At 42.4% G+C, this 17,922-nt stretch overlaps 2 protein-coding genes across 2 annotated transcripts; one reads left to right on the forward strand and one right to left on the reverse strand.

Annotated features, from left to right (window-relative positions):
• Nucleotides 1-408: 408 nt before the first annotated feature.
• MRPS25 (mitochondrial ribosomal protein S25) lies at nucleotides 409-2,490 on the forward strand. Its single transcript, XM_054280898.1, has 4 exons — nucleotides 409-570; nucleotides 691-797; nucleotides 1,104-1,191; nucleotides 1,417-2,490. Exons 1-4 carry the CDS (start codon nucleotides 437-439, stop codon nucleotides 1,601-1,603), a joined length of 516 nt encoding a protein of 171 aa, XP_054136873.1. The 5' UTR covers nucleotides 409-436; the 3' UTR covers nucleotides 1,604-2,490.
• Nucleotides 2,491-4,411: 1,921 nt separating this feature from the next.
• RBSN (rabenosyn, RAB effector) lies at nucleotides 4,412-16,164 on the reverse strand. Its single transcript, XM_054281046.1, has 11 exons — nucleotides 15,830-16,164; nucleotides 14,447-14,590; nucleotides 12,503-12,603; nucleotides 11,853-11,898; nucleotides 11,597-11,758; nucleotides 10,458-10,699; nucleotides 9,574-9,644; nucleotides 7,825-7,911; nucleotides 7,299-7,401; nucleotides 6,798-6,872; nucleotides 4,412-5,919 (listed from the first exon to the last, which is right to left on the reverse strand). Exons 1-11 carry the CDS (start codon nucleotides 15,990-15,992, stop codon nucleotides 4,840-4,842), a joined length of 2,274 nt encoding a protein of 757 aa, XP_054137021.1. The 5' UTR covers nucleotides 15,993-16,164; the 3' UTR covers nucleotides 4,412-4,839.
• Nucleotides 16,165-17,922: the final 1,758 nt, after the last annotated feature.

Raw genomic sequence — 17,922 nt, forward strand, 5'->3', positions numbered from 1 at the left:
TGAGTTTTATTTTGAAGTTGATTTAAGTTTCTCTTGAACAGGAGCTCTCTAAGCCAAATACATAATTTAGTATCTTTTAGGGAGAAACAGCAATTTGCTTTCACCACAGTGATTATCTTAGGAGATTTAACCGGGTCTGGTATAGAAAAGAAATCTCATTAACTTACTGACTCCAAGGAACTTCTCTAGGAGGAGAGAGGGCTTTTCCTAAGGTTCTAATTCATCGTGAACACAAAAGCTTTGAGTACCCCGGAAGTTGTCGCTGCGGTGCGCGGGACCCGCCGCGCCCCTCACGGCCCGCGCGCCCCTCGCGCCGCCGGGCCCTGGCACAGCGCGCGCCCTCCGCGGGTACTGCCGGGGACGGGATAGGCGGGGCGGCGGAGCCTCCGCCAGGGGGCGCGCGGGAGCGCTGCCTCCCCTTCCGGCCGCCGCCGCGATGCCGATGAAGGGCCGCTTCCCGGTGCGCCGGACCCTGCAGTACCTCAGCCAGGGCGACGTCGTGTTCAAGAGCTCGGTGAAGGTGATGACCGTGAACTACAACACGGCTGGAGAACTGAGCGAAGGCGCAAGGTGAGTGCGGGGGGCGGCGGGAGCGCGGGGTGCCCCTGCAAAGACACCAGGGCTTGCACGGGCCGCTCCCTCCACAGCGACAACGGGCCAGCCGTTGTGTGCTTTTCTCTTTCCTTCCAGAAAGTTCGTGTTTTTCAACATCCCCCAGATCCAGTACAAGAACCCCTGGGTGCAGATCATGCTGTTCAGGAACATGACTCCCTCGCCCTTTCTTCGCTTCTACCTGGGTAGGTGGCGCCGGCCGCGGGGACCGCAGGAGCCGCGCAGTAGTGGCTGGGTCGCGCCGCAGCGTGGTGACCGCCGCGCCTGGGCCCTTCTCCCTCGGCTGCTTGAGCGGAATAGAGCTTCAGCCGTTAGCAGCTCCCCATGACTCACCCTCATGGAGATTTTGCTTTTCCACTTGAAATATTACATTACACATTAACCGCAGGAGGAAGTAGATCCTTCATTCCTGTGCGTGTAAAAGCCTCTCGAAATGGCATACAGGAGGAAGTGGTATCATTTGATACACTATTATGAATTTTTCTTGACAGACAGTGGAGAACAAGTTTTGGTAGACGTGGAAGATAAAACCAACAAAGAGATAACAGAGCACATTAAAAAAATCCTGGGGAAAAGCAAGTAAGTAGCATGCAGTAAGCTAATACATCATCTAGCATAGATATTACAAACTTTTGTGGAATACAGAAGGAAATACTACTTTTCCTGGATAAAACTGACACAAGCAAGATAAAGTCCACAAGGTAGGAACTGTAACTCCATCTTTCTAATAACCTGGGTCCAGGGAAGGGAGAGGAAATATTGCAAGTCAGACTTCTGATAGTAACAAACAGATCTCTTTTCTAGAGAAATGCTTGAAAAAGAAGAAAGAGAAAGGAAAAAACTATCACATCCAGCAACCTTCGGGCCCAAGAAGTATCATCTGCGAGAATGCATGTGTGAGATTGAAGGCCAAGTTCCCTGTCCTGCTTTTGTACCATTGCCCAAAGAGATGAGGGGAAAATACAAAGGTGCCATGAAAAATGAGGCATGAGCCTGACATTTCAAGATCTCAAGTCATGGAGCTATTTTGCCTCAGGACTGGACAATGAAGGTGCTTCAGTGAGAGACAAGAGGCAGCAGTTCCTGGGAACAGGAACAAGCAAGTTCATTCAATACAGAGAACTCTGCGTCATAAGCCTTCTTACAACTACAACTAGAATTATTAAGTGAAAAATAAATAAAAGTTAAAACTGGCACAAAAAAAAGCTGTGGTTCTACGAAGTACTGCAGGTCATTACTGGAAAACAAAATTAATAGTCTTATTTCTTATTCATGCCTGCAGGTAGTCAATTATGGCAAAACTAAGATCATGTTTTCTTTGGGGTAGAGTGGCTAGACTAAAAAGTTAAATCTTAAAAGTAGCACAGAATTCCATAATTTGTAGAAAGTGGTGCAAAAGTCCATATTGTACCAACTAATGACAGACAAATGATAATATAACTCCAGTCTCAATTGAACTTTCCTAATTTATGTAGTTATGAATCAGAAACAGTTCAGAGTCTCATTTCCAGGAAGATACAACTTTTGCAGTTGATACTGCAGCTCTGAGAAGCACTGATCAAGTCAGCAGTATCAGCAGGAAAGGAGAATGGGAAAATTGGTGTATAAAAGGCAAGTTTTACAATTACCAAAAAAACCCTTTCTGAATCATTACAGTTTCTGCCTCACCAATTACACCATCCCTGTAATATGTATAAACATGATAGATTGTACTCTACTCTACAGACCTTTACATCAGTCTTATATGTACAAGTCACTGTAGAACTGTATTGCAGCATTTCTGAATTAGTTGAATACAAAATTTCACACTGATGCAAGCATCCTGTACAAATTGCCAAGAACAAACACAACACAAAATAAACACGTTGTTTTATTTCATCTCTTTTTACAAAGTTTTCATACGGAGTAGTGCATGCAGTTGTAACAAAAGTCAATGCTTATTAGTTATTGAGCTTTATGCTTAACTCATCTTCATTCCCTTGTGCCTTGCAAGCCACACAGCAGTCCCTATACCAGCAAAGGTCTTCACATTAGAGGTGAAGACCATTCTTATTAGGTGTCTAGTCTATCACAGTTAACACTGACAAAGATCATGAGGTATCCTAGTCTGTTACCTGCTTGTAAAAATAATGTATTACATATACAATAAGAATACTTCAGGTATTAGTGTATTAGCCAGAAAATATAAACAAGGCAGGATAGTTGCAACCAGGATAAAACCACTTTTTATTGAGAAAGCTGTAGCCACTGAAACAGTTTTTCATGTTGATACCTAAAAAAGCATTAGGTTATAGTGCAGGATGCAATCCTCCTGACTAGCAACCAAGACCATCCTAAATAAGTGCCTTTTACTATCTCTTAGATAATTCCAGGGATTCTGTTTAGCTATCAACAATTTTTGCTGCCTTCACGAATCTGGTGCTAAGCACCTATGTTCTGTCAAGACCTTTAAGAATCCTGTGTTCTTCTACTTGGTGCAAAATAAAACTTGGGGACTAAATCAGCTCTAAGAAAACATCAGTATAAGAACTTCATGGTCTTAAGCCAACCTCTGCTACACACCTTTTAAACCCAGAATTAGGCTACACCAGACAGACCATCAGGCATCCTTGACTGGCTGGTCTGAGTTACTTCAACCCCTTGCTAGTTGTATTAAGTGAGGATATAGATGGTTTGGTCTTTTTAAACAACAGTTCCACAAGTCCCTACCTCCATTTACTCACAGCTAGGAACCAGAGTTCCTGCTCTTTAGGTAACAGAGTTACTTGTCTCTAAAATCTTACGCAGTGTTGGGGTTACAACTATGCCAATATCAGAGACATGATTAAAAGATATGTCCCATTCCACAGAACTTCACGCTTCTGAGTAAGGCCACTATTGTTAGTGCTATACAGTGTGATCTGCCTGATTTTCCTCTATTTCAGTTCTAAATAAACCCTTCAAGATTACCTCACCACCACCACTCCTGCAAACAGTGATTCCTGCTGATGGGTCTGTGCCTCTCAAAGATAAAAATCAAAGCAGTTAGATTCCATCTTTCTCAAAAACCCTGCATTTGCCCAGCTGTAGGTCCTCCTGCATCACAGGTACTGGTTGTCACCAGATCATCCCTCAGGCCACAGGATAACAAGAGGTCTGCAATCTGAAGTTCCTCATTTAAAATAGGTATGCCTCATTTTCATAAAAACTGAGGGGAATGTAACATGAGAGAGAATTGCCATTTGGCACTATTGCAGCCAGACTTTGTCTCCCAGCTTTCACAAAATTCCAGTGGCATCTCAGCTTTCCATTATAAAGAAAATTTTTTGTTGCTTGGGTGCTACAAAATACTCCACTCTCACAAATATAACAAACATGATCATTCTGTCACCCAGAGGATTTAAAGGAATGTGTAGATTCCATAATGTAATAAGCAATTGGAGGTTCACCCTTTTTATTACAGATAGAAGTGTTGCTGGCCTGATGCTCCTTTCCCTGGAAATAAGCAAATGCTTGCTCCCTCATGAGCAGGCCTGAAGCCAGCATGATGCTACAACACCATCATTTTCGCTCAGAGCAAATGGGAAACCAGAAGTGATGAAGCATCCAAATTTTACTTGGGAATCTTTATACAGATACTAAAAAGTTACTCATACTAAGATCAGTTAGAAAGTTTTTCTCAGTCTTAAGATCCCTTTTATGTATTGATTAGCACTGCATAAACTTGATCTGTGAGTCTGTACAGTCAGCACCCAGAGCATCACAGTAGCTCTATAACAACACATTGCCAGAACACCCTTAGCAGTTCAACTATCCTGGGTCAGGAGAAGATGAAGAAGTTTTAGAAAAGTTTTCATCTCTTTTTAGTCAAAGCCACACGTGAAAGGCCAACACTACAGCAGAAAGCAGGAAAGAGGGCAAACCAATATTCCAACCACTTCCACATCATAGTTCCCTATTACCACTTAACCCCTGGACCAAAATAAGCATTCAGTAAGACCAGTTAGCATTAAAAAGTGCTGTAAAAAGTTATTTTAAAATTTCTTACTCTAAGTTTTTGAGACCAGCAGCATTCCTCAGTGATTCTTTCTTCAAGACTGCGTAGTAGTGGCTATGTCTAAATGAAAGTGCTTTAAAGTCAGGATTTTCCCAATTCCCTCTTGTGATCTGTACTCCTGTCTGTAAGTATCTGCTTTACTTTCCCATATTTAACAGCAGACTGAATTATTACACAACCCTATTGCTGCTTCAGCAGTTAGATTTCTCCTTCTGCTTTGCTAAAGTGTGTTTCAGTTCCTTTAAGTTCTCTGTCAGTACCTCCACCTCATCCAGTCGTCCACTATGTTTGGCATCAAATATATAAGCTTTAATATTATCTATCTGTTGGAGAAGCAGCTCTTCCTCTATAGCCTCCTCCCCAGAGATCTCACTGCCATCCTCCACTTCAAAGGGATTGATAGAGGATCCCTCTTCAAATGGATTCCCTGAATTCCAACTGCCCCCAGGCTTTTCAAATGGATTTTCGTCCTCTTCAAAGGGGTTTGAAGTACTGCCAGGTGCTCCATTACTTTGTTCATCCTCCTCCTCACTTTCAAATGGATTATATTCTTTTTTATCACTTTGCTGAGCTGTGTTAGAGAAAGAAACCACTGGAGAGGTGTCTTTGGCAAATGGATTAGCAGGATCTTCTACTTGAGGGGTATCTGCTTCATCCTCAAAGGGGTTTAGACAGGCTGGCTGATCACGGTCTTTGTCACACTGTGGGACATTCTGGGGTTTGAGTGTGAAGGTCGAGTGCTCTTTTGCTGGCAGCTGCTCAACAGGAGTTTCAAAACTTGTGTCCCCTTTGATCCAAGTAACATCCAAATGCTGTTTGACTTCTCTGAAGTCTAAGGAGCGTGTCCTTGAATGCTGAGACATGAATTTATGGTGCTCTCTTTCCCACTCTTTTTCACGAAGGACCTGAAGTTCCTCCCTCTGTATCTCCTCCTCTTCTGCTTGTTTTTTAGAAAGCTCAATAGCTTTCAGAGTTTGTTGTTGATCATATTCATCCTGAAGCTGCATCAGGTTCTCTTGCAACGTATGGACCTCATCTATCCTATTAGCTGCCTTTGCTTGCTTAATAAAGGATGTGATATTGTCAATCTGCTGAAGAAGTGGGTCTGCTCTCTCGCTCTCTCTCGAAATGCTAGATGTGGGCAACCAGCCTTCAGATTTTTTGACTGTTCCTTTTTTTATGTGAGTTTCATCACCATTAACTGCAGATGCAGATACAGAGATAAACTCCTTCTGCTTTTCCTCTTGTCTTCCCTGTGCTTCAAGAGCAACCTAAACCAAAAAACATGTAGTAATAAAACACTGCAAGCTTGAAAAATTTCATTCTAAATATCCATAGATACAAGTTAGCCGATCTTAAGACATTGTTGGCTGACGCTTAAAGGGATCAGCTGCCATTTTGGTTACTCTGCAGAAGATTCTTACTTTCATACCACATGTTTCCCTTGAGTTTGTGATGATACTGATGAAAAACTCATGACATCTGCCTCTACAAACCTGAGGGAAACTAGGAGCAACAATTCTCTTTATAGAGGAAAAAAAAAAGCCTAATGCAGCTGTGCAAAGAGTGGTCTAGATTGATCTGGACATCAATCATATCACATAGAACATCAGTTTTTAAGGTCACTGAATCACTGGCTTTTGGAGTGGGATTATTCTAATTTCTCAACTTATACTTCAAGATGAAGTTGGCTTTAGTTTATAATTAAAGATATCCTCCCTCCTAAAGGAAAAAAAGCCTCTCTCCCTGCAGAGGCATCCTTATTCTAGTATGTTCTTTTCCACCAACAAAAGAATTTTCCAAATTCTACTTATGTGAGTGAATTCCTGAACACAATTTCGAAGTCAGTATAAACTAACACACTAACTTCAGAGCTTGCTCTGCACGCACTGCAGCAGAAACAGCCCATGCACCCAACTCCCTGCTGCTTCCTAGAAGTGTCCACCTTTGTGCCCACCTACTTCTGTTCTGGGCAGAACAAAGCAGCAGCTAGGCAAATCCCTGATAAAGGGGATGGGACAATATGCATGAAAAAATAAAAAACTGAAATCCAGTGTTGAAGGCGGCGACTCATATCCCCACACAGCTCCCAGGCTTGTATCTAAGAGAAAGCCTGAAACAAGATGTAACAGATCCCAACCTGTCTTACCATATTCAGTCTTCTCTTCTTCAGTTCTTCATACTGATCCTTAGTTGGCAGGGACATTAGGCCAAGCAGTTTTTCCTGGCAAAAATTGAAATATTTACAGCATTGCTTGCAGGTATTCAGCCCATTTTTCAAGTCCTTGAGAAGAGAGATACTACCAGCAGAAACCCCACAAACACATCAAAGATGCTTCTACACTGCAGTCCCTGCTGCAGGTCTCCACACATCTCTGCTGCCACACCTGCACTGCTGTGTGGGCTCATACCTCAGCAAGAGGAAGAGCCAAGGCACCTCTTGGGTTCCCCAGGCGCAATGCTACTCTGAGTGAAAAATCTGTGTTCAAGACAGCTTATTTAAGACAGTCATTAGGAGAACTACAGAAAATGCAGAAAATGTATAGAACTAAGGCCCCTGTCAAAATAGTTTCAAACCACAGGGATGCCTGGCAAAGAAGAGAACACAATCTAAAATGTACATTCATCTCACAGCATATGCTCTATTCACCTGAACAAAAAGTGTAGCTGAGTATCTTATCATTCGCTGAAGTTGTAGTATTTTAGGATGAGGTTGAGGATCTTCGTGCAAGCCTAGACTCAAAATCTTCTTACTGAATCAAAGAAAACATACAGCTTCATCAGTTCAAAAACAAAATCAGGAAAAATGCCACAAAAGTGGAGAGACAATATTGGATCAAAAACTTCTGATGTTCTTTTAGATAAACAGTTTTGGATATTACAATTTGCAACACTTTCCACTCTCAGCCTTAGAAAAACAAAAAAACCAAAACAAACAATTCCTTTCCCCTCAATGGTGCTGCTACTTGTTTCCTCTATGCTTATTCTTCCCAAAGAGAAATGCATGAATTTTAAGGCTGGAGAAGAAGTAGAAATCAGTGGTGTACAGGAACAGCATCTACCTTTTCAAATGCTCTTTACAACTGAGCAGATATATTGATCATCCATATAATCATTTAAGTCATAACAGAGATACATACATGCTGGGGGGAAAAGGGAGAGAGACAATCTTTTACCTTAACGCATCTATAAATTCATACATTTTTTGAATCTCCACCCTCAAGTCATTAGCATGATCAAGGTTGTAGGCTGACTCCCCAGCACTAAAGAATAAACAGAACTTTACTGTAAGTCATGCATCCAGTTAACAACATGTACAACACTACTAGTTATCCAAGATGACCAAGATTCAACAATGATAAGAACTGCTAACACTAAAGGGCTGAATAATTTTATTTCAAGCTCATGTTTAAAAAAACTTTTTTTTTGTGACAAAAGTGGAAAATTATAATAATTTTGCAAACATAAACACTTCATAGAAGATAACTGTATTTATGATTAAACGCAATTATTTAATAATATATAAAAAATTATTATTATTTATATATTATTACTTACTACTCTAGGAGAAACTGTATTCTAACACAAAAATGCCACTCTAAAGTAATATCTAAAATATACATATGCTTAGCAAATGTATCTATTTTGTGGGGATTTCTTTCCAGACAACTTGGTGGGAAAAATCTCTAAGTAACTAACTACATCATTAAAGCACAATAGTTACCTCCACTAGCATTTGTCAGAAAGCAAAAGACTATGCTGGACAGGGTGTAGTATTTAAAATGCTTGTCAATGACTGACCATATGGGGATACAATTATTACAGGCACTTTACTAGAGTCACCACTTTATTGATAAAACAAACTAGGACTTAGTGGGGAAAACTCTTCATGAGTTTTTAGTTTCCCTGTCCTTTTATATCACAAAAATAAATTATAAGCATCACTTTCTCAAAAGCAACTTTGCTATCCACAGGATTCTGATTTCCAGGACACACTACTAGTCAGAAATCTTTAATTTCACCCATAACAAGCCTGTTGTTTTCTGACATTTACTTCTATTATCCAAGACATCTGTATTTTTACTTTTCTCCAGCTGCCAAGCCACATAACCCAATCTTTCATGAACTCATGACAAAAAGCAGTAACATCTTAGCAGGTTTTTCACCTTCTGTACTTCTTCCTATTGCAGGGAGTGTTTTTACAACCATGCTCGTTACTAATTTTTCTACAACCATTAGATCTAAAGGACAGGTATAACAGTATTTATTAACTTTAACTTTTCAAAAGGAAATGCTTCCTATCAAAGACCAATGCATGTATTTCTCTCACTATATGAGCCAAAATTATAACCTGGCAACCTCTTGCAGATAGAGCTGGAGAGACTTAAGTTACCCCAGTCAGAGAATAGTACTGCGAGAAATTACACACAAAACTGAAACATGAAATTGTTGCTTAACCACTGCAGCACAGGGTACCCAGCTACACGCAGAACAACTGCCAGGTGAAGGTGCTTTACACAGAACAGAAGTGTTCTAATGATCTGCTACGGCTAGCACTCCTTGGAAGCCAGAGCATCCCAGCTGAGGACAGCAACAGCTTACTGCAGCTGTTTTGAAGAGGCTCATTTACACAGTAATTGCAAGCCCTGTACTTCCCTTTTTTGCAAAGATGACGTGTCAAAGTATGACAGCAATGCCTCACTGGGAAGTGGCTTTAAAAAATTAACAAATCAAACAACATACTCTGTATGTTACCATTAATAATTAATTCAGTACTACTTTGCTGAAGAGCATCCAGAAGACAACAGATAATAAAGCACTGATTTTTCTTTAAAGTTACACACTCCTGCAGCCTTAGTACACTACTTCCTTACTACTTCTCACACTTGGAGGAAAAATACATGTTAGCCAGCAATGGGACTTACTTCAGTGATTCTGCCATCCTTATGTATTCTGGGGCCTTCTGGTCCACCTTCTCCATGCAGAGTCGGAGTTTCTTGTTATAATATTAAAACAAAATGTATAAAAAAAGAACTGACATTAAAATACTAATGCAAGAACTTGTTGACGTGAATCTTTTCATGCTGCTTGTGCAGATTTGAAGATAACCAGGTGAAATGCACTTTAACTGTTCAGGATGACAAGACTCTCCAGTTATCTCCAGAACACATATGGCATTGTCAGGAACAGAGAAAGACTCACTGTACCCCTATAAGGTGGACTCTGAATCTTGAAGGTGTTTGAATGGCTGACTTGGACAACTTCTAGCCTTACCTCTCTTCACCAACAAGAGCACCAACAAAAACTCTAATTAATTCTAACCAGGGGAGCTTGTGAACTCTACTGAAAAGATATCTGGTGATCATCAGTACCTGCTGCAAAGAATTTGAATGTAATGTTGATAGAGATGGTTCAAAAAATGCATTTCCCATCAGTGTAAGGACTGATGGCAACAGTGGTGACGTCAAGTTCCAGTGCAGCCCAGCTATCAAATGCACAGTATATCACTCACTGGTTTAAACAAGTTCACAATTTTAAGAGAGAGGCATGTCTGAACTACTAGCTCCAGATGATGAGAATGAAGACGTATTTTAAAAATACGTGGGAAGCTAATGTGGGCTATAAATACTATATTGAAATTGATTCCAACATTTCAGATATGTCTTTGCTACATGGCATGAACACCCAATGGTCTCTTCTAATACAAGTCAGTATTAAGTCATAGAGTTTAGACATAAGGTAACAAGCCAAAAGTCAAGTAGTGACCATATATGCAGACATATATGCTGTAGCACAGAGCTTGACTTACCTCATAGAGTTTCACTATCTCTGGTGTGTATTCTTTCTCATCAATCTGTTGCTCTCTTTTCAACAGGGTGTCTTTGCAGTGCTGACAACAACGTATTCGTTCATCATCCTTCTCATCCAGAACAGAGTTCACGCTGCTTATACTGCTAATGCTGCCACGGCGGGAGCCGTGGACACTGCTGGGTGAGGAGTTTGGGCTTGTATGAGAACCCAAGGCCTCTCTGCTGGCACTAGTGAGTTTGCCTGAAAGTTATACACGTGTAATTTCACAGTAACTGGAAAAGCCAACAGATTTTACCAACACAAACAAACTGCCCTTTAACAGAAACTTTACATTCAGGTGGTACTAAAAAACTAGGTTGAAACAGTCTGCTGAAAGACATGCAAGGATTGCATGACAACCATGACTGCAAGTCAGAATTTGGGTCTTCACTGCAAATCTTGCTGTATTTAAAACTAGCTAGAGAGCAGACTGTTGAGCATCACCGACATTGCTTATGCCTGCGAGCATTCTCATGTTTGAGCCTGCACAGTCACAAAACAATGTGTAGAACAGGTATGATAATGGCATCCAGGCACTGTGCTTGCACACTCTGAAAAGCACAGTTAATGTCTTTTATCTCCACAGAACATACAGTCTGCTCTCCAGTGCAAGATGAGAAAGATAAAAGTTTCCAGTGGTTCTTAAAGACCTACACATAAATTTCCCTAAGTTGCTGTCCCAAGGTCTAACATTTGGACAACACAGACAAAACTGGAAAAATCCAAAATATTGGAACCTTGGCTGTTCCTAAAGCTAATAGCTCCATAGTTATAGTACTCAGTAGAATAAATAATACCTATATTTACCAGGAGTTTCTACTTTTTTACTTCTTAGTATTTTTTTATTTACTATTATGACTATTACTTCTAGTAAATTTTTCAGTGTTATGCAACACTTCCAAATCTGAAGAAGAACAGAGAAAAAGAATGGAGAAATAATTCCTTGTATTGTGCTTCACAGGCAAGAGTCTGCATGAAACTGAATGGAAGTTTTCTGCAGAGCCAGACTATTAGCAGCATATTTTTTTCTAATGGCAAAAAGCCAGGGTGCACCCAAAGTGAGCTAAGAAAACAAAGAATTAACTCTTAAGTACTTACTTGCCAAAGGAAGACTGACAAATTCCATGCACTTCTTGCACATAATAGACCCACAAAGGCGGCAGTGGTGACGTCGGTTTCGGATACTGAACTTACTGCCACAGTCTGGGCAAAATGGAACATCCTGATCACTGACCCAAGGCACAACAGACTTCTCTATAGCTGTGAGCAGGAATATACACCACATAAGTGTTCAATTGATTCCTCAGCTGGTTAGACTATAGGGGCAAATAGTCTCAGATAAGCTCACACTAACCTCTTATTTTAGCTGACTCAGTGTTTGCTCTGTCAAATGATGTCAGCTGGTTGAAGATAAATATATTTAAGAAGATTATACTTTTGCAAGGAAAAAACCCAACACAACTCAGCCCAACAAGAAAAAGAAACCTGTTTTTTTTTAAGAGAGAGGAGTTTCAGCTGGTTTTACACCAGACTTATGCAACTTTCATTTTTTTTCTAATTCCATATTCATACCAGTGCTAAACAATGACTTATCAAACCTGTACAAATCAGGACATTTTGGACATAATCTTTTGCAGCCAACATAACTGCATCTGAGCCAAAATGCAGGTGTACCATTGGCAGATTTTGAAGGATGAAAAGCTGGAAGAATCATGATAAAAATATTGGGGAGCAATTTAGTGAAGTAAACATGGAGAAAATAAAACAGGAGAACAAATGGCTCTTGAAGCATGTGAAAGTAGCATCTTCAGCTTGAAAATGGTGCATAGAGCCAGAAATAATACCCATAGCACAGAGTCAAATCATGCACAGTTCTCAAGGTAATGCATAAAGAGAGTCATAGTTTAGGATCTTTTATAAAATGTATCCATACTGAAATAGCTTTTTTTTTTTTAATCTAGGAAACATTTAGAAGGCTGGAATATTAAGAAGCACCAAATTTACCTTTTCTAACCTGATTATTAACTTATTGACTTCAACTACATAGTGATCAATCCTGGCTGCTCGGTGTTTCTTGAATTCAGAAAGATGGCTTCTCATAGCACCTGCAGGGATAACAGAAAGTTGTCCTGATCACCCAAGTACTCTGTATGGATTTAAATGCCACATGAAAGACAGATATCTCTTCTTTTCACCCTTGTCATGTTCAAATTCAATTTTAAAGACACATTGGAACCCTACATTTTCACAGTGTTGTTGTAAATAAAACATGCTAGTTAAAGCCTAATATTCAGGCTAGCAATAAACAGTGGTTTACTTCTACTACAGAAAACAAGCAGCACTGTGTTAAAAAGAAAATCTGCAATAATTTTTTTTCTCCATCTTCATTACATTTACAATTACATTTGGTAAGCTGTTACCTACTAGTAGCGTTCTCAAAACCAGCTCCCTTTAGTTTCCTGGCTACATGTTGAGCAAAGGGAAGAAGCACACCCAAGGATTACTGAAGGTCTATGCAGCAGCAGTTTTGTTTCAGATTTCTGATCATCTCTACACCTTTAGGGGCCTGAATCAAATCCTTGATGACAGTTTAGATTCGCCTGAATCAAATCCTTGATGACAGTTTAGATTTGCAGAAAACTGGTCACCAAGTATTGAAAAGAACTATATAGCATCTCTAAGATATCTACAATTCATAGTCAATAATATTGGTTTAAGATTACTCCTTTTCCAAGTAAGGTGGATGAGGTATTAAAAATCAAACTTACAGACAAAAAAACTAAAGACCCCAAACTAACCAACCAACCCAAAAAAATATCTTTCTTCCAGCTGGCAAAATTCAAAATCAGATGTTACTTTTTGCTACAACTTATGTAAATGTAAGAATCTCACTTCCTCATGCTAACGGGGTAAACAAAAATCTCCAAAGATGCATTCATAGAAGCGAAAGAGTCCCTCTGGGTCACTGATTTAAGCCACTGCTTTGGAGACACAATCCCTTTCACTGATCCATCAAATCACATGCCAAAATCTCTATGGTTTATCTTCTCAACGCTCATCAGAAAGCAGTTCTCACTTCTCTAATGTTCATAAACCTTCTCCCTAAACTTATTCTTAGCTAATATTTACACTATGATTGCTGCTCAGATAGTTACAAAGTCAAAAGTAAAGAAATATACAGAACTCAGACCTTGCAGACCCAAAGGACTCAGTCCTAGTTTGGCAGCACCATAGTGGAAACTTTCCCATGATCCACAAAAGATGGTGCTGCTTCCTTCTCCAAAAATAACCATGGTATTTCAGTTATAGTACAGGCAACTGCCAGTAGCAGTATTTATAATTACAGGCTCAGTCAATATCCTTGAAATTCTACAAATGTAGATTTATATTCAGAGGAGTGGAGTTTGTTTGTTGTTTGGTTTTATAACTTGGTCATTTTAAAGTAAGCCCCCTTTTAATAAGAGGTGATTGCCGCCGCTAATCCAAGGAAAAAAAGTTTTAATAGATGGATAATCCTTTTGTTGAACATGCAAACTAACAGCTACTTTAAGTGTAGCCCAAAAGCTAGAGATTTTATACACTTATAACTTAGCTTTTAATTAGTGGGTTTTCTGTTTTGTAAGGTCACAAGATGAAGCTAGCTGCACAGAGGTAAACACAGACTAAGCAGATCTCAGCAGGACAGCAACAATGACATGACTAACAGCTCCCTGAAGGGGAGCTTGGGTACTGATTCTATACATGTCTTTTCTTCTCCCCATTAACCATGTTTTACCCACACTCCACCCAATGCAAATAGGCTGCTCAGTCAGTGTGCAAACCATAACCCCTGCTAGCGAATCCAGTGCAGCACAGACACAATTCCAAGCCACTTCAGCAATAATGTAGCACTTTCCCGACTGAGTCCAAAAGTTATCCCCACTGTGTATTGCTTCCTAGCTCTCCTACCTACTTCCTGAGGCTCCCACATGTATGGATCTACTCCACCATAGCTGAATGATTCATATCGTTCCTGAGATCCAGAATCAGTTCTGTCATCATCTTCTTGTTTCAACAACTTCTTCTTTGCTCTTTTGGCCTTCTGGACTAAATCTAAAAAAATAAACCCAAGTTATCTAACATATCAGGTAGTCACCAAATATTTGTCATGTGAAGCCAGTATAGAATATTCCTCGTCTTTTAGCAGAAATACTTTTCCTGGATAAATTTATCCTCAAAATATTCTTAGAAGAAAAATGCAGTTCAGAGCACCACAGACGACACAAAATGCTCTCTGTTGTCTGTCATAAAGCAGCATGAGGTCCTAAGGACAAGAGAGAAGACCGTTGTCAGACTTCACTGTAAAACAGTAACATATCTTAAACTACGGTACCTGTCTCACTGCACGGGGCATCATACAGTTTTATCTTAATTCTCATAATTCCCTATTATTTTCTTCAGATTCAAGAACGTTCAACACATTCCTTGTCTTATTACACAAGCTACCAATTTCAGTGTGCTTGTAACAGTCCAGTGTTAGGGTTAGGGTTTCACCAAGAAAATTAGTTAATACTTCAAAAATCTATCTCAAGAGGGGGGAAAAAAAAAAATCAAGACTGCCAGGCCACTACCTCGAGCATACTAAAACCAGAATTTGCAGGAACCACAGAGAATTATCACTAGATTTTAAACATTCTTCTCTCAATATAAAATGACATTGTCAATATAAAATGACATTGGGTACACAAGGGAGTAAAATAAGGGAAATGTCTTAGTAAAACAAAATTCAAAGAGATTTTCCAAACATTACTGAAAGGTGGAAATTCATAACAGATATGGAGCACTCCCAGCATCTCCTGCTAGCTCCACCATCCACATACTTTACCATGTAACAACAGTTCTTAACTTCACACTTTAACTGCAACCACAGTTTTATCTACTGTCAAAACAAGAAATTATTGAACTGGAACCTGGCAAGTACCAGAGACTCTCCATATTCTCCACAGTCTTCAAGTAATTCTTGGGTATTCACTGGGTTAGTATAATTTTGAGTTTTCCGATAAAAACAAACAAGAAACCCAAAAATGTCAATAGTAAAAATTGTGCATAAAATCAAACATTTGAAGAGCAACGTCCGTTAGCCCCTGCTTTAGAATCAATTTATGGAAAGTATCGGGAGAAGGTGAATACTGTGCTTGGCCCAAGGAGATTTACGGAAGAATGGAACTGCATACCTCGCCTGTAAGTCCCTTCAATTAATATTTTATTGTTGTCAGACATTCGGGAGCACTCGAAATACGAGCAGGGATTTCCCACGACCAAGCCGAACGCGTTTACCGCGGCCACCCTTACTTCGGAGCTGCGCCCTGACGTCCCGGTCTTCGCCCGAGTGCTGCTCCTCGTAGTGCGCCTGGAGCTGCCGGAACGCCTGGAGATCCTTCAGGCACAGCGGGCAAAGGAAGCCCTCGCGCACTTCGGTCGGGTCCCCGAAGGCCGCCGGGCAGCCCGACGCCATCGCGGCCGCGCGCGCTGCCCTCAGCGGCTGTCGGGATGCGGAGGCCGCATCGTCATCAGGCACTGCCTGAAACGAACCAGGCCAGGGCCGTGCGACCGGCGGCACATGAAAGAAGGCAGAAGGCCCCGGGCTGGGCGCGAACCCCTCCAAGGGTTCCCCTCCCGGTCCCTCCCGTTCCTTTCCGGTCCCTTCCGGTCCTTTCCGGTCCTTTCCGGTCCCTTCCGCGGCCCCGCGCAGGCCCCGCCCAGGGCAGGAGAGAGGCCGCGCAGGGAGATGGGCGGGGCTTGAGGCGCACCGCCCGCCGGGGGAGAGGCCGCTGAGGGCTGCTCCGCCCGCCTGAGGGTCCGTGGCCCAGCGACAGCCCAGGGACGGCCCGGGAAACGCCCGGGGCAGGGCCTGCCTCACCTCAGCGCCCGGGCGGCCGGTGACTGTCTACAAAGCAGGGCGGCCGCGGCCCGTCCCGGCTGCCGGGAGCGGCAGAGCGCGGCTGAGGGCGGGGCGGGCGCTGAGCCATCGATGAGAGGAAAGGGCGGGGACAAGGAGGGCTCGTCCGACACGGCGGGGAGGCTGCCGAGCGCCGAGCTATCGATGTTGGTCGGGCGCGGACGCGGAGGGCCGGCAGCGTGATGGCTGTCTCTTCTGAGGCCAGGACCGCTCGCTGTATCCAGCCGCCTTGCAGTAGGCCCCGGTAACGGGCCCGCAGAGCTGCAGTGACAGAGTCCTCACCAGTACGGGACGGTTCTGTCACGTAGGGGACACACGTCCCGCCGCCGCCCCTTCCCGCCCCGGTGCCCTGGGACCGTTCCCACAGCGCTGAGGGGTCTGTGCTGAGTGTCCTAACCGCTGAGCACGCTCGAGAGGACCACCGCTGCCAATACCAACACGCTCCACATTCCCTTTCCCAGCCTACCTAATCTTCCTAAAGGAAGTGTCCCAAAACTGTAAACCAGAACAGCCGGTGGCGTATTCAGCCGTAGACGAAGCCCAGGAATCCCACTACTTGCGTCCTGACAAAGATTTGTGTGAATCAACGGCAGGGCATTTCCAGTGTCCCCCTTTCTGATGCCGGCTTTTGTTTAGTCTCAGCTGGCACCAGTCCCTTCTCTCACACACTCCCAGTCGAATAGAAACAATAGGAGTGTGTGACCACACTTTGGCTTCATGTGTTGGGATTACAAGCTCTTGGAGGCAGAGATTTTTTTTCGTGGCAATGCTATTTACACTTGAGTCCTATCCATTAAAGGTGGACTTTGATTCATCATGCCCTGCTCTTCTACCCTCTATATTAAGCCCGGATCGTGATGGAGTGGGGTGGAAGAGAACCAGCCTGAAGCTCAGCGTCTTCGAGGATTCACCTGCTGTGGTGTCTGGATTTGCTGGAGCCGGGCAGTTTCCTGGCGATGAGCCATACCTGCGCCACCAAGTGGCACCAGCTGCCTTCGTTGTTGCTCCTTTACACGTGTCTCTAGAAGAACTGCAAGATCCATATCGCAGAACTTTTAGGGAGGTTTCTGTTGGTGTTTCAGTTTTCTGGTTCCCGTTTCATGTGCTTGATTTGTCACGAATGTGTAGGGAACGGGCATAAAAAGGGATGGGTGAAGGATGGGAGCCGTGGCGGTCACTAGATGGCACCCCGAGCCCGTCCGGGAGCAGCCGAGCGCGGGCCCGTGGCGGCCTCGGCCGTGCCTTGCGCCCGCCTTCGCTGTAGAGGTTTTTTCTCCTGCCGTGGGCTGTGAGCCCTGTTGACCCGGGCAGTCCATCCTGTCTTGCCGTTCCCAGGTAGTAAGAATCAGGTGTGTAAGGAAAAGCGAGGCTGTACAGAACAGCAAGCTGTTTCTTCAGCCCTGTCTCTCCACAGCTTCACTAACTGCTCTATTTCAAAAATAAAGGGTTAAAAGCTAATTAAAGTGGTAAATAGAACAATTGAAGT

The sequence above is a fragment of the Melozone crissalis genome, unplaced genomic scaffold (assembly GCF_028551555.1).
Source record: "Melozone crissalis strain CALT ecotype California unplaced genomic scaffold, PUWL_Pcris_2 ptg000029l_1, whole genome shotgun sequence".
NCBI classification, from domain to species: domain Eukaryota; kingdom Metazoa; phylum Chordata; class Aves; order Passeriformes; family Passerellidae; genus Melozone; species Melozone crissalis.